Source organism: Oratosquilla oratoria, chromosome 35 (genome assembly GCF_046742065.1).
Source record: "Oratosquilla oratoria isolate Oo_2021 chromosome 35, ASM4674206v1, whole genome shotgun sequence".
NCBI lineage: Eukaryota > Metazoa > Arthropoda > Malacostraca > Stomatopoda > Squillidae > Oratosquilla > Oratosquilla oratoria.
The window spans coordinates 3,384,530-3,409,578 of record NC_134811.1 but is presented as its reverse complement, the minus strand read 5'-3'; the positions used below and the strand labels follow the sequence as shown (position 1 = coordinate 3,409,578).

Below are 25,049 nucleotides of genomic sequence, written 5' to 3'. Positions count from 1 at the left end.
GTTTACACACACACACACACACACACACACACACACACACACACACACGCACGCACACACACACACACACACACAAAAGGAGCTTGGAGCTAGTACGTACACTTCCCTTCGACCATTGTAAGGAAAAATGGCCGTATCAGAAGGTTTTCGTTTTTTGCATCTTATTTGAAACACTCCCGTGAGCACGAGTTGAGGATCAAATGTCAACAGTTGAAAAAGAAATGTGAGGTACTCACATGGACAATAGGTGGGGATCAAATGTCCAATTAAATTTGATTGGACATTTGATCTCCATTTTGTAACCATGAGTGTCCCAAGTTTCCTTTTCTTACTGATGACATTTGATCCTCACATCGAGTACAATAAAGCTTCCAACGAAGTAAAGCAAAAGGTAAAGGAGGCAAAGAGGAGAGCAGATGTAAAATGGGGTAGGAGTATGACAGAAAATTTTGAAAGTAATAAAAAGATGTTTTGGAAAGAAATTAAGAGAGGAAGAGGAGGCGAATCAAGTAGGGAAGAAAAGGTAAAAGGTACAGATGGAGAGATGATAATGGAAGAGATGGCAGTAAGGGGAAGATGGGCAGAATATTTTAGGGAGTTGCTAAATGTGAAGGAGGATAGGGAAGGAAAGATAGCTGCAGTGGGAAATGCGAAGAAAATGAGAGTGATGAGTGAGGAGAATGGAGGAGTAATAAGGAAGGATGAGGTGAAGGCAGTTGTAAAGATGATGAAAGCAGGTAAGGCACCTGGTCTGGATGGATGCCATGCAGAATGTCTGAAAAAGGGAGGTTCAGTGATGGTGGACTGGTTGGTGAGGTTGTTTAATGTTTGCTGGAGAGAGGGTGGGGTACCGGAGGACTGGAGAAGTGCCTGTATAGTTCCTCTTTACAAGGGAAAAGGGGACAAGTGTGAATGTAGTAGTTTCTGAGGGATTAGCCTGTTAAGTGTAGTAGGGAAGGCTTATGGGAGGATCTTAATTGAGAGGATTAGGAGAGGAACAGAAGGAGTAATTGGTGAGGAACAGTGTGGATTTAGGACAGGTAGAGGTTGTGTAGATCAGATCTTTGTGGTAAGACAGATATGTGAGAAAGCTATAGGAAAGGGGAAGGATGTTTTTTGGGCTTTTATGGATCTGGAAAAGGCTTATGATAGGGTAGACAGAAAGGCACTGTGGGAGGTTATGCAGATTTATGGGATAGGAGGAAAGCTTTTGGGAGCTGTCAAGAGTTTTTATGAGAGTAGTAGAGCATGTGTCAGGATTAGAAATGGAGAGAGTGAGTGGTTTGAAGTAAAGGTGGGACTTCGTCAAGGATGCGTTATGTCGCCCTGGCTGTTCAACTTATACATGGATGGGGTGGTGCGAGAGGTGAATGCTAGGGTAGTGGGTCAGGGATTGGAGATGGTTAAAGAAAATGGAGAAAAGTGGGAGGTGAGCCAGCAGTTGTTTGCGGACGACACTGCGCTTGTGGCAGGGTCAGAGGAGGGATTGAGGAAGCTGGTGGCAGAGTTTGGGAGAGTATGTGATAGAAGAAAGCTAAAGATAAATGTGGGTAAAAGTAAGGTGATGAGATGTACAAGGGGTGAAAGTGGCAGTAGACTGGAAGTGAGCATTAAGGGAGAGCGACTGGAGGAAGTGGATAGTTTTAGATACTTGGGTGCAAGTGTAGCAGGAAAAGGTGGAGTGAAGGTGGAGGTAGAATGTAGATTGAGAGAAGCGAGTAAATGCCTTGGTGGTTTAAAGAGTGTAATGAGGAATAGACATTTGGGAATGGATGCGAAGAGGAGACTGTATGAAGGAGTGATTGTGCCAACAGCACTGTATGGGGCAGAAACGTGGAACATAAGAGAAGAAGAGAGAAGGAGTTTGAATGTGTTTGAGATGAGGTGTCTGAGAAGTATGGTGGGGGTTACTAGGCTGGATAGAGTGAGAAATGAGGAGGTGAGGAGGAGAACAGGGGTGAAAAAGGATTTGGGAGATAGGGTTGATGAAAGAATATTAGGATGGTTTGGACACATGGAAAGAATGAGTGAAGAAAGACTAGTAAAAGATGTATGGAAGGCAGATGTGGAGGGAGTGAACATGAGGGGACGTCCTAGGATGAGGTGGATGGATGGGGCGAAGGGGGCTTTGGGGAAGAGGGGAATGTCTGTTGAGGAAGGAAGGGAGAGGACGGAAGACAGAGGTGAGTGGAGAATGGTTGTATATGGATGATGTTGTGACTGCATGAGGAGGAATGGGCGGGGGGGTGGGGGTGGGGTAGTATGTGTGAGTGAATTTTGACGCAGCCCGAAGGGATTTCTCCCCGTCCTCGCCTTATATGCAAAGGGGGACGGAGAGGGGGGGTCGCCGATTAAATGAAGTGGCCTTGCTGTGGATGTACTGTGTCTTGCGACACTGCTTCTGACCCAGGGCGGTGGGCAGGGTGCAGGGATGACCCGTCATCCAGGAGGTGCTCAGATGAGAGGGAGGGTGGGAGGGGTGTGGAGTGTATTTAGGGATGAAATGGGTGGGAGTGTTTTTATGCCTTTCCCTTTCTGGCTACCTCCCTTGGAAGGGGGAAAAAGCCTTGGTATATGTATGTATGTATATTCCGTTTGTTTGTATCGTTTGTGTGCGTTTTTTTTCCAGGAAGCTTGATGGCCGAGTGGGTTAGGGTGACGTTACTTTTGGTGAGGATTAAAGGGATGGTGGTTCGAATCCTGCCACCAGCAAGGTTGAACCAAAGGTATGTATGGTTCTTTATATGCCACGCTACAAAAAAATCCTCTGTAAGCGGCACCGTCCTAGCCTCACGGTAAGGGGAATTTATGACCTTAAACTATACCATCATCAACTATACATTTTTACGTTGATGTAATACATGAAAGTGCTCTCCTTCAGTTGTTTCTCTTTGAAGTGATTTATATTATATATATGTGTGTATGTGTGTGTACATATACATAACACACACACACACATCCGTTCGAACTCACACACACACAGCTGTTTGACCTCATCAAAAGACAACTTTTGAAGTTGGCATACCCGTCCTGGTTCCTGGATCAAGCCCTCAGCAAGGCTAGAGCCAGCTACCATAAAACTTCAGTTCCCACCACACAACCCTCTTTCAAAGATGTTTTAAAAATCTCCTATTGTAACTCCATCAATCCTTCTTTTAAATTAATTCCTAACAACCGTCTCACAGTTGCTTACCATTACCCTAACACTGTACACAAACAAATTGTTAATGTTCATCAAAGGTTAAGGGGAACTGAGGCCCCAGGAGTGTATAGCCTTCCTTGTAAAGATTGTGATTTAGTGTACCTTGGTCAAACCGGCAGGGATCTTAACACCAGGTTAACGGAGCACAAAAGATCCATTAGATATGCCCAGGAAAATTCCGCTGTGTTCCAACATGTCAGTACCAAAAATCATAGTCTTGACTGGGACAAGGCCAAAATTTTGTTTAAGTCCAACTGCAGCTTTAGAAGAAAAATGACTGAATCTCCCTTAATCGAAGAATATCCGAACTTGAATATCTTCAAAGGTCAATGGTCACCGAACATAATCTCATGGCTAGTTGTGAGCCGTTTGGTTAAAAATCTTCACCCTCCTGACCCCGCTCCCCTACCAAACTTGACACCGCTTCCCTTCTGACCTCACACATATACCCATACATCCCCTTCCTTCTGACTCCGGCCTGCGCGATGGATTGTCATGTTTTTAGCTTTGCCTGTTCCCCTTCTACTAATATTTCAATTGTATCTATGTCTCTAAAATTTCTTGTAACATGTACTTTCCTGAAGAGGGCTATAGCTATTAGCCGAAATATATAAGTTATACTTTCTTCTAAGTTTCCTTTTATTCCGACTGTGGGTTCTTCGTGATTATAATTTACAAATGTGCTACTACATTTTGTCTAAGTGATATATATATATATATATATATATATATATATATATATATATATATATATGTATATATATACATATATGTATACATATATATGTATATATATACATATATGTATATATATATACATATATATATATGTATATATATATACATGTGTGTGTGTGTGTGTGTGTGTGTGTGTGTGTGTGTGTGTGTGTAATATGCATTTCCGAAGAAATTTTAGTACACATCTCACATTTTTCCCCCAACACAGCTTTACTTGGCAACCCTTGAGGGAGAATATGAGGTTGAATATTATATGAAGAGGAGCCGTCATTTTATTCCATTTTTACCCCAGACGGAGCCGAGCAAGTGTCCGTAATTCCCACAACTTTGGTCGGACAGAATCCTCCGTGCTCGCCTGGTGCTGAGGTAGATGGAGGAAGATGGAGGAAGGTGGAAGTCCGGGGATGGAGGGAAGATATTGGTGGAAGAGTGTGGAGGGGCAACGTGAAGAATTGAGGGTCATCCACTTTCGTGTTGTTGTGTTCATAGATTTTACTGAAGCAAATGATATGTCATGTAGCTCAAGTGATTGGAGGAGATCGGACAAAGAAGAATCACGTAACATTTTGGGACGAGAAAGTCCTTCTAAATTGAATAAAATTGTCCTGCATTAAAGAAAATAAAAACTTATGCGTGAGAAAATAGTTTCCGTAAATCACGTAGAACTGATCTGAATAAATCATTCGAAATAATTTCTAACCTTTTCACGGAAAGGAAGGTCCTCCAAACCAAGTGTTCTCAGTCTATTTTCTCACGTATTCCAATACTTATGCATTACTGTTGTTTAGATTTCCGGAAACCACTTCAACACTATATAGAATCATTAAAACCTCTAGTAACTACATTTTTTTGATCTGCATGTGAGAGTCTTTGGGACCTCAAAAAAAAAAAAAAAAAAAAAAAAAAACTAAAAAAAAAAAAAAAAAAAAAACTCGGTTGAGAGCCACAGTTGGGTCTGAACTGAATAAAATTGTCTGGCGTTAAACTAAACAGGATCCTACAGGCGTGGCCAACTCGCGGTGAGCATGTACAACCAGAGCTGGGCGCGTTCTTCGATGTGTTCCTATATGCGTTCCTCGGTGTGTTCCGCTTTAGTTTGACCGTGGTTAGCGCTCCCATATTATACAAACAATATAGGTGCCGGTATAGTATGTGGCCTACAAATTTTTTCTTTGGTATAGTATGTGGCCTACCGGACTTTTATTTCGGTATGAACCTGTCTCTTAAGCCTTAATAGTTTGGGAACGCTAACCGCGGCCAAACTAAAGCGGAAGGCACCGAGGAACGCACATAGGAACGCGCCCAGCTCTGTATACAATAAACACTCATTCTTCAGCACCTGCAGCGTTTTATAACTGAAAATCCACCGGTGTTCTCCGGTCATACTGGAGCTCCCAGACTTAATGGCCATTTACACGGTCAAACAGTTTGACAAACCGTTTGGTCGTCTAAATGTCCCTTTATGATTGGTTGTAATTACTGGATGCCGAATGCTTTCATTGTCGTTTTTTTTTTTTTCTTTTAAATAGAGGCCGAATGCTCGAACCTTCGATGTTGAGTTGATCAACTTTTTTTTTTTTTTTTTTTTTTTTTTTTTTTTTTTTTTTTTTTTTTTTTTTTTTTTTTACCATGGCGGTTCTTTGAAATTTTGATATCTTGGCAGTTTTTTTTTTGTTTTTTTTTTTTTTTTTTTTTTTTTTTTTTTTTTTAATTCATAGATGCCGGACGCTCAAATTTTTGATGTGGAGTTGATTTTTTTTTTTCACCGTGGTGTGGCTTCGAAATTTTGATCTGGCTGACTCCTGACAGTGTTTTTTTCAGCTTAGACGAGGCCTCTACATTCTAGAAGGGAAAGAGTCGAGACCATATTATATACCTGAGGTAATCAAGAGTAAGCAGAGCTATTGGGCTTCTGGTAGAGGTTTCCTAATGTGTGCATGCATTGTCCCCTCAGTCTTATTTATTAATTAATTTATTTACTTATTACTAATTAATTTATTTATTTATCTATTTATTTATTTATTTATCTATTTATTTGTTCACTTATTTATTATTAATTAATTTATCTATTTATTTATTTATCTATTTATTTGTTCACTTATTTATTTATCTATTTATTCATTTATTTATTTGTTTATCAATTCTAAATATAATGTTTTTTCAGACAAAAAAATAAAATAAAGAAGACAGAAAAAGCCTGTGATAACGACCTTAGCAAAAGGCAAACATCCTTAGAGAAGAAACCTTAAGAAAATGAAGAGAAACAATAATTCCTTGGAATCTGAGAACAACAAACTATGTCAATAGGGAAGCAGGGCTCCCTCAAGATAAACGCTATATAGTTCCTGGAAGGTGAAGATGAAGGCGTAGACAATATAAGACGCTGAGTGATGGCGCCTGGAAGGAGGAGGAGGGGGAAGAAGAGGAGGAGGAAGAGGAAGAGGAGGAGAAGGGGGAGGAGGAGGAGGAGGAGGAGGAGGAAAAAGAGAAATAGGAGGAGAAAGAGAAGGAAAAGGTAGGGGGAAGGAGGAAGAGGAGGAAGAAGAGAAAGGGGAGGAAGAGGAGGAGGAGGAGGAAGAGAAAGAAAAGGAGGAAGAAGCGGAAGAGAAAGAGAAGAAGGAATAAGAGAAAGAGGAGGAGGAGGAGGAAGAACAGAAAGAGGAGGAAGAAGAGAAAGAGGAGGAGAAAGAGAAAGAGAAGGAGGAGGAGGAAGAAGAGAAAGAGGAGGAGTAGGAGAAGGAGAAGGAGGAGGAAGAAGAGAAAGAGGAGGCGAAGGAGGAAGAGTAGAAAGAGGAGGAGGAGGAGGAGGAAGAGAAAGAGGAAGAGGGGGAGGAAGAAGAGGAAGAGGAGGAGGAGGAATTCTTCTGTTGGATCTTCCGTGCAAGATGTGACGTCGAAGTTTGGTCTGAGGGTGAAGGAGGGGAAGAAGAGGTTCCTGTGGAGGAGAGTGTTGTAGGGACAATGGAGGGCGGTGGAGGAGGAGGGAGGAGGGGAGGAGGGGATGTTGGAGATGTTGGAGAGGGTCCGGGTGGAGGAGAGGAAGATAGTGAGATAGCTGATAAGATTTTTTTTATCTATATTTTCATCTATTTATTCTTTCATTTATTTGTTATCATTATTATCATTTAACATTGAGGAACAATGGGCTAGATCCTTGTCTTACTGTTCAGCCAGGAGGAGGAAGAGTAGGAGAAGGAGGAAGAGGAGGAGGAGGAAGAAGATAAAGAGAAGGAGGAAGAGGAGGCAGAGAAAGGTGAGGAGGAGGAATAGTAGGAGGAAGAAGAAGGGAAAGAGGAGCAAGAGGAGCAAGAACAGAAAGAAGAGGAGGAGGAGGAAGAGGAGGAGAAATAGGAAGAAGCCATTGTCGGACCTGCGATGTGGCTAAGCAATGAAGGAATGATTTTTTCGAAACTTGAGAATTTATGATCAAATGCCCTCACCGTTGCTATTCGTTGGTTCTTAGTGGAACTAGAGCCACCATACATAAGTGCCGTAGATAGATAGATGTTTAGATAAATAGGTAAATAGATATATAGATAAATAGATAGGTAGATAGATATATATATACAGATAGTTAGATAGATTAGGTAGAAGGACAAGTAGATAGATAAATAGATAGGTAGATAGATAAATATATATACAGATAGATAGATAGGTAGAAGGACAGGTGAATAGATGAATAAATAAGTAAAGACAGAAAGATAAAGAAGAAGAAGAAGAAGAAGAAGAAGAAGAAGAAGAAGAGAAAGAAGAAGAAGAAGAAGAAGAGAAAAAAGAAGAGGAAGAAGAAGAAGGAAAAGAAGATGAAGAAGAAGATAAAGAAGAAGAAGAAGAAGAAGAAGAAGAAGAGAAATAAGAAGAAGAAGAAGAAGAAGAAAAAGAAGAGGAAGAAGAAAAAGAAGAAGAAGAAGAAGAGCAAGAAGAAGAAGAAGAAGAAGAAGAAGAAGAAGAAAAAGAAGAGGAAGAAGAAGAAGAAGAAGAAGAAGAAGAAGAAAAAGAAGAGGGAAAAAGAGAAGAAGAAAAGGAGAAGAAGAAGAAGAAGAAAAAGAAGAAAAGAAGAAGAAGAGAAGAAGAAGAAGACTCAAAGGAAGATGAAGATGAAAAAGAAGAAGAGGGAAAAGAAGAAGAAGAAGAAAAAAGGAAGCAGAAGAAGAAAAGGAAGAAAAAGAAAAGCAAAAGAAGAAAAAAAAAGGAAGCAGAAGAAGAAGAAGAAGAACAGGAAGCTAAAGAAGAAGAAGAAGAAGGAGGAGGAGGAGGAGGAGGAGAAAACGAAGAAGAAGGAAATAAAGAAGAAGGAAAATAAGAAGAAGAAGAAGAAGAAGAAGAGGAAGAAGAAGAAGAAGAAGAAGAAGAAGAAGAAGAAGAAGAAGAAGAAAGCAAAAGAAGAAGAAGAAAAGAGGAAGATAAGATGAAGAAGAAGAAGAAGAAGAAGATAAAGAAGAAGGGGAAGGAGAAGAAAAAGAAGAGGGAAAAAGAGAAGAAGAAAAGGAGAAGAAGAAAAAAAAAAGAGGAGAAAGAGAAGAAGAAGAAGAAGAAGAAGAAGAAGAAGAAGAAGAAGGAGAAGAAGAAGATGAAGAAAGAATAATAAGATAAACTCTCATACTATCAGGGACGAGTAAATACTTGTATCACTTAAGTAATTTTCCATATCGTGGTCACAAATTTAACAAGACCTTGAGATTATACTTTGTCTGCTCTCTTTGTCTAGATGTCCAGTGATCTTCTCTGACTGTCTTATCTCGTCCTCTATCTGGTTATCTCGTTGTCCTCGAGGTACAAAGCTCATGGAGGGACGTGTGTGAATTGAGCTACTAAGGCTTGTTTTCCACGTATCGACGTATGGTCGTACACCGTCCACGACACGACGTGGGGAAGAAGAAACAGAAGGAGGAGGAGGAGAATGAAGGAGAGGTGAAGAGTAATGAGCAGGGAGAAGAGGAGGTGGAAGAGGAAAAGGAGAAACAGGAGAAATATCTTTGTTCATCTTCCTGTCGTTTAGTGTCTGTCGACTTCCTCATCGATCAAGGCTGCGTTATCCTCTTTTCGCGTGATGTCACGTTTGTCCTCTGAGTGATTGTGACGTATGACGTCAACGCCTGACTGTGTGATGTTGTTGTACTCCAGGAAGACATTGTCTTCTAGGGTTCGAGTTACACGCACAAACACACACACACACACACACACACAAACACACACACACACACACACACACACACACACACACACACACATACATACATTATATATATATATATAAATACAAGCACACACACATACACACACACACACACACACACACACACACACACATGTATATATATATATATATATATGTATATGTTCAGAAACCAGTATTTGAAAGAATGCAAACACTAGACTCGTCGTTAGAAGATTATTTCTACGTTTCAAACCCTATCTATGGTTTGTCTTTAGGGATAAAGTACAAGCAAAGGAAATCTAAAAATATTGCGGCGTCTACTCCTTAACACACCTGCTCCTTAGCTAACTTACCTGCACAATTCCATTTTCTCTCTTTTACTGCCTCCCCTACGTATATCTTTCACTCTAGTCTGCTCTCTCACCAAACTTAATCTCTTTCAGTCTCTCAGCTTTATTCCTACCATTGATCTCTCCTCTGTACACTCCTTAGCTTTGTCTCCATCGCCTTCGCCAGTTTCCAAGTCTCGCATCCGTAGATTATTGCTGGAAGGATGCATTGATTGTAAACTTTGCTTTTCAAACATAAAGGTAGGGAGCCTCTCAGGATCTTATTATAGTTATCAAACATTTTCCCATAATTGTAATATGCCTCATTATTTCACTATCATGATCTTTAATCAATTTCACCATCCTAAGCGATTGTACTCTTCAACTTCTTCAAGACTCTCACCATCGATTATAATCTCCTTGCATTGAGCTTTCAAGTTGAGCATTACTTTGGTTTTACTCTTATTCGTTTTCAAACCTAGTTTGAGACTTTCTTTTCATCTTGCAAGTCCTTTGCTCAACCACTGAACATGTTTATTGGTATCCACTCTTGTCGCCAATTCTGGCTACACGGGGAAGTAGTGAGGTCTCCTTCATGTATAAATACCCACAACCCATTTTGTATACCATTCCTTCGAGAAAGCATACCTGCTAGTTAGGAATAAACTCAGACTAAGATTCCGGTGTTTCCTACTCCCACTTACGTCAGATATATGTATGTATGTATGTATGTATATATATATATATATATATATATATATATATATATTACAAAGGATTACAAAGGCGGAGCATGCCGACAGGAGACCTTTTTGCATAGGTCTTGTCTGGTACCAGGCTCGGCTCTTGTGGTCGCCTCCTGAGATGCACAGCGCCTGTCTTCGTGAGGATGACCCGTGGGCTGTCAGCGCATCGGCAGTTGGGCCCGACGTGGGACGCCTCGGCAGGCACCACGTGGACAGACACTTGAGCTGTGGCGCCCGCGAACGACACACGGCACTTCCGGGAGCGGAAGATCAAGACTTCTTCAAAAGAAAAAATTCCCGAAGGAAGACTCTTTGGGTCTGAGTCTTGAAGGTGCGTCTCGAGGGCTTGGGGTCCTCGCCTTCAGCAAGTGCGACATCTTCCGTCAGGACGACCGACCGACACCCTTCCAGCTGTCCGATCCCGGACAGGCACCCCGTGTACGGACCCGGGTCGTCGTCGAAGAGGAACAAGACGACTTTGTCCTCAATGCGGTGAGAGACAGGCACCACGACGCACACCAAATCCCGGAGAGCCTCTCTAGATTCTCTCTAGGGAATCTTTCTAGAGACTCCTATGCAACGTCTCTGAGACCTCATAAAAACTGCACTTGTTAACAACGATACTTCCATGAAATATCTCTAGAATTCAACTTAGGGAACCTCTAGAATTCCCCCTAGGAAACCTTTCTAGAATTCCTCAAGGGAACCTCTCTGGAATCCTCCTATAAAACCTCTATGAAATTCCCCATAGGGAATCTCTCTAGACCACTAAAATACTTGTTCGGACCTCTAACACCTCTCTGGGTGCCTAGAGCACATTTTTCGAGTCCTCAAAAGTTCCCCTTGGCCATCATTTGAAACCAAGATCTCTGCCCCCATCAAAACCTCGTCCCAACCCCCCCCCCTTAAAAAATATATATCACACACACACACACACACACACAAACACACACACACACACACACACACACACACACACACACACACACACACACACACACATATATATATATATATATATATATGTACGTATATATATATATATGTATGTATATATATATATATACATATATATATATATATATATATAATGATATTACCCACCCATTTCTCTTTCATATATAAATAGGTAAACGAACAAGTGTATAAATAAATGAATAACACAGCACTATCAAAATCCTCAGGTTGGACGAAAATTTCTTAAAGTGTAGCCAGTCACCCAGGTTCTAATCAAATTTTCACAGAATCCGAACCCACGATTTCTCACCATCCCACAGCGAAACGGCACGGACCAGCATCACCACAACAATCATCACAATCATTATTATTATTCCCCTCCCAGGCACACCCTTGCCTTAGCCACTTCTCGTTCGATTAATCAGACTTAACTTGGTCTTCGAGTTTGCAGAAGTTAGGATTCGAAGTAGGTTTGACTTCTTAACTCGGAGGACTCTGGAAGGAGGTGTTCTCCTCTGGAAGGCTTCCATGAATCCTGCTAACGTTTGTACTGGAAGAACAGGAAGGCCAAAGGGTTCAGCATTTCCAAAAAAAAAAAAATAATAATAATAATGATAAAATAAATAAATAAATAAATAAATAAATAAGAACATAAGAATGAAGGACACCGTAAGAGACCATAAGGCCTACACTAGGCAGTGTAAGAACAGGAAGGCCAAAGGGTTTAGCATTTGCCAAAAAAAAAAAAAATAATAATAAATAAGAACATAAGAATGAAGGAGACAGTAAGAGACCATAAGGCCTACACTAGGCAGTGTAAAAACAGGAAGGTCAAAGGGTTCAGCATTTGTAAAAAAAAGAAAAAATAATAATAATAACATAAGAATGGAGGAGACAGTAAGAGACCATAAGGCCTACACTAGGCAGTGTAAGAACAGGAAGGCCCAAAGGGTTCAGCATTTGTAAAAAAAAAAAAAAAAATAATAATAAAAAAAAAAATAATAATAATAATAATAATAATAATAACATAAGAATGAAGGAGACTGCAAGAGACCATAAGGCCTACACTAGGCAGTGTAAGAACAGGAAGGCCAAAGGGTTCAGCATTTGTAAAAAAAAAAAAAAAAAAAAAAAAAAAAACATAAGAATGAAGGAGACTGCAAGAAACCATAAGGCCTACACTAGTTAGTGTAGGCAAGTAAACCTTACCTAAACTGGATAGATTTTGATCTAAGAAGGAATAAGGAATGGGCTGCCAAAGAAGTGGTTAACGAATAGAATAGACTTTGTAACCATGTCATCAGTAATGAAACTATTGGTTGTTTAAGACAAAGTTATGGATGGGAATCATAGGTGGTGATGGACATGGAACTGCCTAGTGTAGGCCTTATGGTCTTTTGCAGACTTGAACTTTTGTCACTTAGTATCTGAATTGAGTTTTGTTGATTTGTTACCCTTTTAAAATCATAGTATTGCAATATTTACTAAATTAACTGCAGTAATTCATAGGTATTGGAAAAAATTCATGTAGGTCTGAAACTTGAGTAAAGGATGTAATTTGCGACCACAAACAATCACACGATCGTAAACTCACGTTCAAATGAAGGGAGTCAAGAAAGACCATGGGAGGTAGGAAAAATAAGGGAGAGAGAGAGAGAGAGAGAGAGAGAGAGAGAGAGAGAGAGAGAGAGAGAGAGAGAGAGAGAGAGAGAGAGAGAGATACAAAGGGGGAAGAGAGAGAGAGAGAGAGAGAGAGAGAGAGAGAGAGAGAGAGAGAGAGAGAGAGAATGAGAGAGAGAGAGAGAGGGGGGGGGAGGGAGAGAGAGGAAGAGGGAGGGAGAGAGAGAGAGAGAGAGAGAGAGAGAGAGAGAGAGAGAGAGAGAGAGAGAGAGAGAGAGAGAGAGAGAGAGCGAAAGAAAGTAGAAAAAACAGAAGTTGAGCGATGTGCTTGCGGTATCAGTAAAGAGTGCAATATTTCGACACAGGCTTTCACCCTTTTGTTATTTTTGGGACACACGAATAATAATGAATAAATAGATTTGGCAGGTGCCAGAACAAAGAGGACGTTTTGAACTTTCTGAAATCCTCTGAAACTCCCTGGAATCCTTTTGGAGAATGTCTGAAACGCTTTAGAGCAGCCTGGAATCCACCTGGAATTCCTCTGGAAACCTTAGGAACCTTTAGGACCCAGGTGGCATCTCTTTATAGATTTCTCTGGAACTCTCTGGAACCCTTTGGAAACCTTCTGGAACGCTCTGGAGCCGTCTCGTGTCCACCTGGAATTCCTCTGAAACCCTTTGGAATATTCAGAACCCAGATGGCATATCTTTATTAAATTCTCTGTAACCCTCTGGAACCCTTTGGAAACCCTCTGGAACGCTGTGGAAACCCTCTGGAACGCTGTGGAACCATTTAGAATTCATCTGGAATATCTCTGGGACATTCTGGAATTTTGAGCTCCAGATGGCACCTCTTTATGAAGTTCTCTGGAATTCTATGGAGCCCTTTGGAAACACTCTGGAACGCTCTGGAGCTATCTAGAATTCATCTGGGATTTCTCTGGGACATTCTGGAACCTTCAAGGTCCAGATGGCATCTCTTTATGAAGTTCTCTGTAACTCTCCGGAGCCCTTTGGAAACACTCTGGAACACTCTGGAACGCTCTGGAACCATCTAGAATTCATCTGGAATTTCTCTGGGACACTGGAATCTTCAAGATCCAGATGGCATCTCTCCTCAACATACAAGAGATCTCTTGGGCTTTGTTGGACTCAGAGACTCACTTATCTATCTTATTCTCTGGAACTCTATGGAGCCCTTTAAAAACACTCTGGAACGCTATGGAACCCTTTGGAAACCCTCTGGAACCATCTAGAATTCATCAAGGCCCAGATGGCATCTCTTTATGAAGTTCTCTGTAACTCTCTGGAGCCCTTTGGGAACACTCTGGAACGCTCTGGAACCCTTTGGAAACACTCTGGAACGCTCTGGAGCTAACTAGAATCCATCTGGAATTTCTCTGGGACACTCTGGAACCTTGAAGGCCCAGGTGACATCTCAACATGCAGATCTCTTGGGCTTTGTTGGACTCGGAGACTCACTTATCTACTGCCAGTGAGGGAACACAGACCAGGTAGTGTCTTAAAACCTCACAAGGGAGGTAAGCCACAAGAAGAGAGAGAAGAAGACGAAGGAGGAAAGAGAGAGACCAAAAAGGAGAGACGAGAGAGGAAAGAGGAGAGGAAGTGAATGAAAGATGAAGGGAGGAATGGAGAGTCAGATACAGAAAATGACTGATGAAAAGGGGTAGAAGAGGAGAAAGCATAAAGATTGGCAGAAGGACTAGATAGGCGACGAAGAAGAGAAGAAAAAGAGAAAAGGCACATGAGAAGAAGGGGAATGGAAAAGGAGAAAGAAATAAAGTTGAGGCGAAGGAGAGACAGGAGTTGAAAAATTGACCAGGAGGGGAGGAAGTATTAGAAGATGGAAGGGGAGGAGGAGGGGGAGGGAGAGGTGATGCATAGGTGGAGGAGAGGAAACTGACGGAAGCAGGGGGAGTAAAGGAGAGAGAGAGAGAGAGAGAGAGAGAGAGAGAGAGAGAGAGAGAGAGAGAGAGAGAGAGAGAGAGAGACACTCTGGAGGAGATTGAAAGAAATCTTAAGTTGGCAAGAATATAAAAACATAAAAACAAGAGAATGAAGGAGACTGTAAGAGACCATAAGACCTACACTAGGCAGTTCCATGTCTATTACCACCTGTCATCCCCATCCATAAAAGTATCTAACCATTTCTTAAAATAATCGATATTTTCAGCGCTCAGTACATGGTTACTAAGTCTATTCCATTCGTTGACCAACCTACCTATTAGTAAACCAATTCTTTCCTATTTCCTTCTTAAATCTAAAATTGTTCAATTTAAACCCATTACTGCGAGTCCTGCCCTGTTGTCTTAATATGATGACCATATTTGCGTCACCCTTGTTAAAGCCATTCATTCACTTGAAGACCTCTATTAGATAACCCTGGACTCTGCGTCTTTCCAGAGAGTGTAAGTTAAGGTGCCTAAGCCTCTCTCTCTCTCTCTCTCTCTCTCTCTCTCTCTCTCTCTCTTCTATACTCCCTTGCTTGCTCATTCTAGTCACTTTTGAAACTGAAACTTTCTCCTTGGTGGCGAAGAATGTTATGTTCTGGCTGGAAATAGAGGATACCATTCAGCTAAGTAGTCGTCACACTAACAACAGGATGGAGTTCGTCTCAACTAGTCTTCTCAGTACTGTGACAAACTCTACTGTTCTCACTTACCTGTGTAGGTTTCACATAATTCAATTAGAAAAAAAAAAAACTCCAATATTTATCATTCCGGATCAAAATGTCAACCACGATGAGTTATGTAAAGTAGTCACTAAATACTAACCAGAAGGGAAGATGTTAATAAGCTACTGATAATCAATGAATTACTTTGTTTTTTGTTTGATCTTGGATCGAATTCGAAACCATGCACGTTCTCTCTGGTCTTCACATGGACCACAAGTCCTTCGTTTCAAGCGAATCCTGGAGAGAGGGGAGGGAGGAGAAGGAAAAGGAAAAGGGAGGACAATCTGATGAAGAAGAGAGAGAGAGAGAGAGAGAGAGAGAGAGAGAGAGAGAGAGAGAGAGAGAGAGAGAGAGAGAGAGAGAAGGAGAGAGAGGGAGAGAGAGAGAGGGAGGAGAAGAAGGAAAAGTGAGGCCAATCTGATGAAGGGAGAGAGAGAGAGAGAGAGAGAGAGAGAGAGAGAGAGAGAGAGAGAGAGAGAGAGAGAGAGAGAGAGAGAGAGAGAGAGAGAGAGAGAGAGAGAGAGAGAGAGAGAGAGAGAGAGAGAGAGAGAGAGAGAGAGAGAGAGAGAGAGAGAGAGAGAGAGAGAGAGAGAGAGGTGCGAGGGAACAGGCATCGTTGATTGACCAGTCATTGAAGATGAATTCTTCCTCATACTCGTTACGGCTTAAAAATCTGAAGTCTGGATATTCAAGTTCGCATCCATATCCTTGATAGATAAATAAATATTACATGATGGGGATATGACGTGTATATTGGTATACTGTGATGATTTCTTTAATTCTTACGAGTGTTTCTCTTGTCAGGGTTGTATGGTGTTGCTGTCGTAAATGTTTATACATGTAAGATGGTAGGTTAAGCATCTACTCAACTTCTTTGTCGTCATGCCGACATCATTTCTGGCAACGATCTCACAGTTGCACTAAGTCTAAAGACTACATGACTTTTTTGAGTTGGATTTTTGGTTCACTTTTGAACTGTTCCGTGATGAAAAAGTGCTGGTTTTTCTTGCTCTTATGATATGTAATAAGGTGCAGTCTTTTTCATGATTTGTTGGTCTGAAATTTCTTTTCATAACTTATTCTAATATTCTTTTCTTCTTTATATGTCTATGAGATATATATATATACTTTGTAATATTTTTCTCTTCTTTTTTTTTAGTTTTGTCTTGTTGAGCATGTGTGTTTGTGTTTGTGTGTGTATTTGTGTGCGTGCATGGCGTGTGTGCGTTCGTGTGCGTGTTCGTTTGTGTATGTGTGTATGTGTGTGTGTGTGTGTGTGTGTGTGTGTGTGTGTGTGTGTGTGTGTGTGTGTGTGTGTGTGTGTGTGTGTGTGTGTGTGTGTTTGTGTGTGTACGTGTGTGTATGTATATATTGAGTATACGTAAATAAAGGCATTCCATAATCATAGTGAAATGCTCTGGTAATTCCACCTGACTATTGGAAAGTCTTAACTAACTATATACCAATCACTTTCCTATCAAATGTATAAAAAGTACCTTCCAAATTTTTTACAACGAGATTAATTGATGTTTAATATCAAAACCAACCAAAAGAACAAACAGGTTATAGAATTGTTTAATCTAGACCATCAGCAGACAACGAATCAGATAATCGAGAAATCAGAAGAAAAAAAAAACTTTCGTTTTTATGTTTTGTACTTCTAGATTACGAAAGTCTATTCACTAATCAATACAAATAACAGTAACAAACTCGGACAGGTTGAGTAAAATATATTCTAAGCATGATAAAGTTCCGGAAAAAAAGGTATGTGATGTGAGCGTGTTACTAACTGGATACCTCGAGAGAGCAAGCTAGGACGGGGGAAAGCGGGCAGAGGGTAGATTGTTGTGATAGAGAAGATTCCCTCAAGTGATGTGGCGTAGTTATCCGCATGTCGTGCGACTCATAGACGAGGTTGGGGGAGCCATTTGTTCGACAATAAACTCCGAATACATATATACATACATACATACATATATATATATATATATATATATATATATATATATATATATATACACATATATATATATATATTACACACATATATGTATATATATATATATATATATATATATATATATATATATATATATATATATATATCACACAGAGAACCTACAGTCGGAGTGAAAGAAAAAATTGGGATGACGCTAACTTCTCTATTTCTCTATATTTCGGCTACTAGCTTTAGTCCTCTTCCTGAAGAGGGCTACAGCTAGTAGCCAAAATATAAAAGTTGGCGTTTTCCCAATTTTTTCTTTCTCTCCGACTGTGGGTTCTCTGTGTGATTTACAAATGTATTACAATAATGCTCTCTAGAGAATATATATATATATATATATATATATATATATATATATATATATACATATATATATATATATATATATATATATATATATACATTTATCAACCGCATTTCACTTTAATTCTAAGCCATCGAGGAGGTTGGCTGTACCACGTTTCAATTTCTGCATGTATGCCTCCTCGAGTTTCTCGATGTTGATGGCCTAGAATTAAAGTGAATTCTGGTTGATAAATGTAAATCTGTTCACTGGTACCCATTCAGCGATGCATATTGAAGTGGCGACCTTCACGCCCACACGCTCGATGTCGCGTCCATACCCACTCCCACACCCACGCCCATTTAATTATCAAGTCCACCCACTTCGTCACGCCGTCTTGGTATATCATAATTTAGCACTTGGTCGCAACTTTCCGCATCTTCTTAATTTTCCAAGTCGCCTTCGTTTATCCTTCATTTGGCGGATGAAAAGGTTATGTTTGCTTTCGGGAGGAACATTTTTTTCTTTTTCTTTTCTTGGAAGCCTGTCGCCTGAATTTTTGGTCATAAGTTTCGAAATTTATGTAAGTTTATGTACATTTGATTTTATATATGAAAGAATAACAAATGAATACGAGGTTATCTATTCCCTAAGCTCTGTTATCCCCCCACAAGAACGAATGGTATATGAAAAAAGCATTTCATAAACACTAAATCTCAACGAATCTTAAAAGTCAAGAAAAAGACATGTCAAGCATTTGCACATGTGTACACACACACACACACACACACACACACACACACACACACACACACACACACACACACTTTACACGACTCGGTGGCGCAGTTGGTAGAGCGCTGAACTGCTACCATGGTGGCCCGTAGTTCTTGGTTCGAATCCTGCCCAGGGCCGAAATTATTTCGGTACCGCTGCGCTTCGAGTCGTTACTCTGACTCTCGTGGGCGGGGAGTTGGGTGTGTGTGTGTGTGTGTGTAAGGTCATAGCATTACCCATAGATCGGACCTACGAGCTCTGAGCTCTCTTCCAGGAGGGAAATAGCTGTCGATCACGAGTCCAACACGTGATCCAAAGACCAAGTGAATACACACACACACATACAGACACACACGTTTCAGAATAGCAGAGAAGATAAAAAATCGAGAGGATGAGATCACACACACACACACACACACACACACACACACACACACACACACACACACACTTTACACGACTCGGTGGCGCAGTTGGTAGAGCGCTGAACTGCTACCATGGTGGCCCGTAGTTCTTGGTTCGAATCCTGCCCAGGGCCGAAATTATTTCGGTACCGCTGCGCTTCGAGTCGTTACTCTGACTCTCGTGGGCGGGGAGTTGGGTGTGTGTGTGTGTGTGTGTAAGGTCATAGCATTACCCATAGATCGGACCTACGAGCTCTGAGCTCTCTTCCAGGAGGGAAATAGCTGTCGATCACGAGTCCAACACGTGATCCAAAGACCAAGTGAATACACACACACACATACAGACACACACGTTTCAGAATAGCAGAGAAGATAAAAAATCGAGAGGATGAGATAGAGATAGAAAACAAAAAAAGAAAGATTAAGAGAGAGAAAGAGAAAGAGAGAGAGAGAGAGAGAGAGAGAGAGAGAGAGAGAGAGAGAGAGAGAGAGAGAGAGAGAGAGAGAGAGAGAGATTGAAATCCGCAAAAAAAAAAAAAAAAAATCTTAATGTCAACCAAAGAATTATTTCTCTTTGTCTCTCATTAATATATAATCTTCTATTGACTGGTTACAGGAATATGCAAGAAATAACATAGAACGCATAATCCTTGGAGATATAAGAAATCGCGAACATTATTTATAAAAACACACCATGATGCATTTAAGAAAGGTTGAAAACTTGGCCGTGAATTTTACAACTTTACTATTCTTATGGATTTTCGAGAAGATTATTCAAAATTCAAGAGCCGACGCGACGCCTAAAGTTTGTCATTTGAAGGTAAAGGAGAAACTTCAGTCGATCACAAGGGTTGTAGTAATGCTACAGTGGAACAGTGCTCTGTAGCACTGAACTACACTGCTCTGTAGCACTGAGTTACACTGCTATATGACAGCTAGCACTGTAATAGGTGATATCGTCTTTCTTGACCACAAAATTAATTTCTAATATATTTTCTAAACTTTCTGTAGCAATACCACAGTAGAGCAGTGCTTTGTAGCACTGAATTACACTGCTATATATTGAACCATTATATGACATTTAGCACTGTAATAGGTGATACCGTCTTTCTTGGCCACAAAATTAATTTCTGATAAAAAATTTAAAGTTTTTGTAGCAATGCCACAGTACAGCAGTGCTTTGTAGCACGGAATTACACTGCTATATATTGAACCATGATATGACATCTGGCACTGTAACAGATGATACCGTCTTTCTTGACCACAAAAATTAAATTCTAATATATTTTCTAAAGTTTTTGTAGCAATGCCACAGTGTAGCAGTGTTTTGTAGCACTGAGTTACACTGCTATATGTTGAGCCATTATATGACATCTGGCGCTGTAATAGGTGATACCCTCTTTCTTGACCACAAAATTAAATTCTAATATATTTTCTAGTTTACTTTTTTTATTTTAGTCATTGTTTATTAATCAATTTTGTATCTGCAATCTGTGTTATTTCTATCGTATTTTTTTGTGTAGAAATTTTCCCTTTGTCTTGTTTTTTCAATATGTAATAAACTTCTTATGGATAGATTTCAGTATTTCAGTTCATGAAGGCAAAGAAGTAATGAACTGTGGTGACAAACGTTAATTTATGGTAAATAGAATATAATATATTTCTTTTTTTAAGATTATTTTGATGCTTCAGGCTAAATTCTAACAACAAAACATTTGAAAAAAATAACAATATCATTTGAAAACAGTTTTGCAAATCAGGACAATTATCTATTTGAGATAATTCAATATCTTCCCCATTTTAACCTATCTCTTCATATGCTATGGGATGGTTTTTTCTAGTTTCATGAGGAATACTATAAACATATGAAAATTGTGATATATTAGTCTTTGATTGATTTTTTGTGTCATATTTCTGGAATAACCGTATTGTATAAATTGATGAGATTAAATGCACAAAACCACCGATATGAGCTGGTTGTCATTTGTTACACAGTTCCTTTCATACAGATGATTAACATATCTTATAACAATTTATTCTTATTATGCCTACAGTCAATATTAAATGCAGTTAGTAGACTATGAATATAGTCTTACATAAATTTCAAACATGCACTGATATAGATCACTTGTTAATAAAAAATTCCTGCGTCTATATTCAGTGTTATTCTTTTTGTTAAATGAAATATGGTATTCAGGAAAACATACAAAGGATTACAAAGGCGGAGCATGCCGACAGGAGACCTTTTGGTCCATATCTAGGTCGGATGCGAAAAAAATCCTAATAATAATAATAAATAAATAAATAAAAACTATAATAATGTATCAAATAAAATACATAAATAAACGCATAGGCACAGTCAAACAACAAACAAACAGGTAAAATAGTTAAATGATAATAAATTGACATATTGACATATATAACTAATAATACATACCATGCGCCAGTAGCAGAAGCCATATCAAGGAAATGATTCGTAGGGGCCCCATAGTAAGCATCGCACCGCACCAGACCAAGCCTGCTGGAAAACAAACAAGTCAAAATCAGTTTCATTTGTAAATAAATGACTCACTCAAACTTTTATTTACATTTAGTATCGTTTTGCCCTGAATTCACAAATTAAACGCCCCACAATTGCGCAGTGAAGGTTTGAGTTAGAAGACTGAATTTCGTTATGCAGTTCCTGCAAATATCTGGAATATCTCTAATGAAAAGAGGATACAATCGTTTTATTGTAGTGGGCAATGTAAATCAAACACATATCAACCTTCCTGTATTTTTCCTTCTCTTTTATAATGGGTTACAATAAAAAACATATATATATATATATATATGTATATATGTATATATATATTTATATATATGTATATATATATATATATATATATATATATATATATATGTATGTATGTATGCAAAGTAGACCACTTGGAAAAAGAAACTAACGAAGCAGAGCGCTTTCGTATATTACATCCAGTGCAAAAGTACTTTTTGCACTGAAGATGTAATATACGAAAGCGCTCTGCTTCGTTAGTTTCTTTTTCCAAGTGGTCTACTTTGCATAAGGGAACACACGTACCCGTGTTTTTATTAGCATATATATGTATGTATGTATGTATATGGTATTCAATGATGACACGACTGCAAATTTGATTCTACTTTGAAGATTCTACATCGTGATAGATTGAGGCCATCATTTCTCATTCGGTTAGTGTTCAGTGAGAAAACACTTTCAATTCTTATGCTATCGATTTCCTACAAAAATATGAAGGCATCAAGTCCCCCCTGAGTTTCCGCTTTTTAGAGGAAATGTTCTTAAATGTTTTAAGTGGTTTTCGTATGCTTTGTTTCTCATATTTGTTATGAGTTTTGTGTCTCACCGTTTTACTCTTTCAGTTCTATCAACGTTTTTAATAAGAACTGGGGATTATACTGAAACGATGCTCTACATGTGGGCGCTTTAGTGATCTTTAATTTTGGTAGACGACAGCTGGAGTTTTGATATCATGAAAGATTGCTGTTATTCCCATTATTCTAATTGATTTCTCTGAGGTAGGAATACAATACTTAGTCATTATTGATAATTACGCTAAAATCCTTTTAACCCTCCACTTTGATTTTTTATAACCTGCAGCTGTACTTAGTATTACCTTTATATATGTGCCTTTACTAGAGTTTAATTCAATAACAAATGCTGATACCAATGCTTTAGTTTGTCTAAATCCTCTTAAATGTCCAGTTGATCTGAGTGATAAATTTCCTATTCCATATAGCTTAGTACAGTCAGTTAATTTCCAGACTGTAGATTTAAACTCAAGGACTACTTATCATACATACCATGAAGTGGCCCTACAGCAGTAGACTAAGGAGCCCCACTTGAGAAAATTGAGAACATCTCGCTGTTTGCGATTGTTCAACCAGTTTCTAATCCAACTTTCCAAGTTACCTCTTAATTCATAAGAAACCATTTTAGTTGCTCTGCTAGATATATTAAATCTACACTATTTTTCTTTGTCGTTGTTTGAGGTGACCAAGTTGCAAATATCTACGTTTAAGAAGGGAATTGGAAAGAATCTGTTTACTAACATAGTGAGGGCTGAAACAATTGGTTGTTTTTAAGAGAAGATTAAAGATATTAATTAATAGGGATGACAGGTGGTAAGGAACAAAGAACTGCCTAGTGTAGGCCTTATGGTCTCTCGCAGGATCCTCTATTTTTACTTTCTTCTTATGTTGTTAAAAATGTTTACGTCTGATTCTGTGCTTTCTGCTATCCATTAGAAAACTTTTGTCTAGCTGATGTTATATGACATATCATATTTTTTCCGTCCTTTTCCTTACGGTAAAGGTCAAGGTCAAGCCTGTTGTTGTGTGACTTCTGTTTTTCCCCTTTTATGAATGAATAAGTAACGTTTGCTAACTTCAATTCTTTGGTACATCTTCGGTAGTGACATATATATATTTTTTACAAAATTTAATTAAATAGTATTTTCTATTTCCTTCAAAATCCTTCTGTGCCAGTCTTTAGTTTCTGTCTATAACTCACATTACTTTCTTCCAGATATCACAGCTATTTGCCAGTATGGAGTAATACTCTAATGCAATCTGGGAAGTTATGGATGTTTTGAACTTACTTATCATATATGATATCTCGGTTTCTAATTATTTATTACATATTTCATTACATTTTCAAGAGTAATCTGCTTTAAACATGTGGAGCACCAAATATTCTGCATATGAAAATTCAGCACGAAGATAAAGTTAGCGGAGTTGAAATAAAGGCAGTTCAAGAACGTTTAAAGTCAATCAATGTGTAGCGACTGAGAACGAGGCTGAACACCGTAAAACGATCAATTGATGACGTCACTCTTTAGTGTAGGTCAGTTAGATCCATTGACTGTGTGGTTGAGTGTGATGGTCTGTGGTACTTTGTTGTTAACCCCATTCGTATTGGGTGACAATAGTCCTTTTCTCATGGTTGCCAGTAGACAATTTTGTTCAATTCCGTGGCGTCTTTATAGTAGAAAAACAGCTGTACTTGATGTTGACTTGCCCTTTTAGTAGTGAGCAGAATTCATATTCTTTATTTTGGCTACCTTCTGGTTAATTCATTCATCACTGAGATACTTTTTTTGATCAACATTTTAAGAATATAATAAAGGAAGAGACTGCAAGATACCATAAGGTCTACACTAGGTAACTCCATGTCCATTACCACCTATTAATCCCATCCATAAAGTTATCTAACCTTCTCATAAAACACCCAATAGTTTCAGTACTCACTGCAAAGTTACTAAGTTTGTTTTCCAATACCATTTACCCTTTTATTTGATTCACCACCGTAGCATCCCCTCGACAACAAAGGGGTTAACGTTGAGCTTTAGCACGTAACCAGATGGAATCCTCGACTGAAGAATCCCAAAGGACTACCTTCGATCTTAGACGAAGTAAGACCATCTGACCTTATAACAGGCGGATGAGCTCATCCGTGTGGGTGGAGGATGGATGAGGGTATCAAATTTCCCGAAAGTCTCGGAGGATGTGGAGGACGGAGGAGTAGGAGGAGTGGGAGGCGGGGGAGGAGGAGGGGGGGGGAACCAGAAGCTGTGGAGCAGCTGTGGAGGCTGAGACGCGTTCTCGAAGTAGCTCACCAGATGGTCTGCGTATATTGAGGGTCAGATTATCAACAGCTCGGGATAGAGCCAAACCTCGGGCGCCGTTGGCCAGGAGCCTTCGAGATGAAGACTCGAGTTCTTTTCCTCCCTTCTTCCTTTCTTCCGATTCTTGTCCTTCTCCTTCCATAGACTCTTCTACCTCTTTTCCACCTGTGCGTTACTGAAATCCTCTCGAATTTGGAAGATAACTTCTGTGTTTTATCAGACGACGCGTGGTTGGACAACGCGTGGTTGGACAATGCGCTAAATTCATCATTAAATTCATTGCGCCTATACTACGAAGTAAAGTGATTCATTGGAAATTGGCATGTTATAACACATTTGTAAAAGTTCACTATAAACCCACTATTGGAGAAATGATAACGGAAAGTACAGGGAAACTGTATATTTCGACTACTATCTGTAGTCCTCTTCAGTCCTTAACTTCATGTAAGCATTCTGCTGAAGAGGACTACAGATAG

The 25,049-nt window shown here is 39.4% G+C and overlaps 1 protein-coding gene across 1 annotated transcript in view; it reads right to left on the bottom strand.

Annotated features, from left to right (window-relative positions):
- Positions 1–21,551, bottom strand: part of LOC143018781 (uncharacterized) — an 85,565-nt gene extending 64,014 nt beyond the window's left edge. Inside the window, exon 1 of the mRNA XM_076174360.1 lies at positions 21,351–21,551. Within this exon, the coding sequence (XP_076030475.1) occupies positions 21,351–21,411 (61 nt within the window). The 5' untranslated portion in view covers positions 21,412–21,551. The remainder of the gene's footprint in view (positions 1–21,350) is intronic.
- Positions 21,552–25,049: the final 3,498 nt, after the last annotated feature.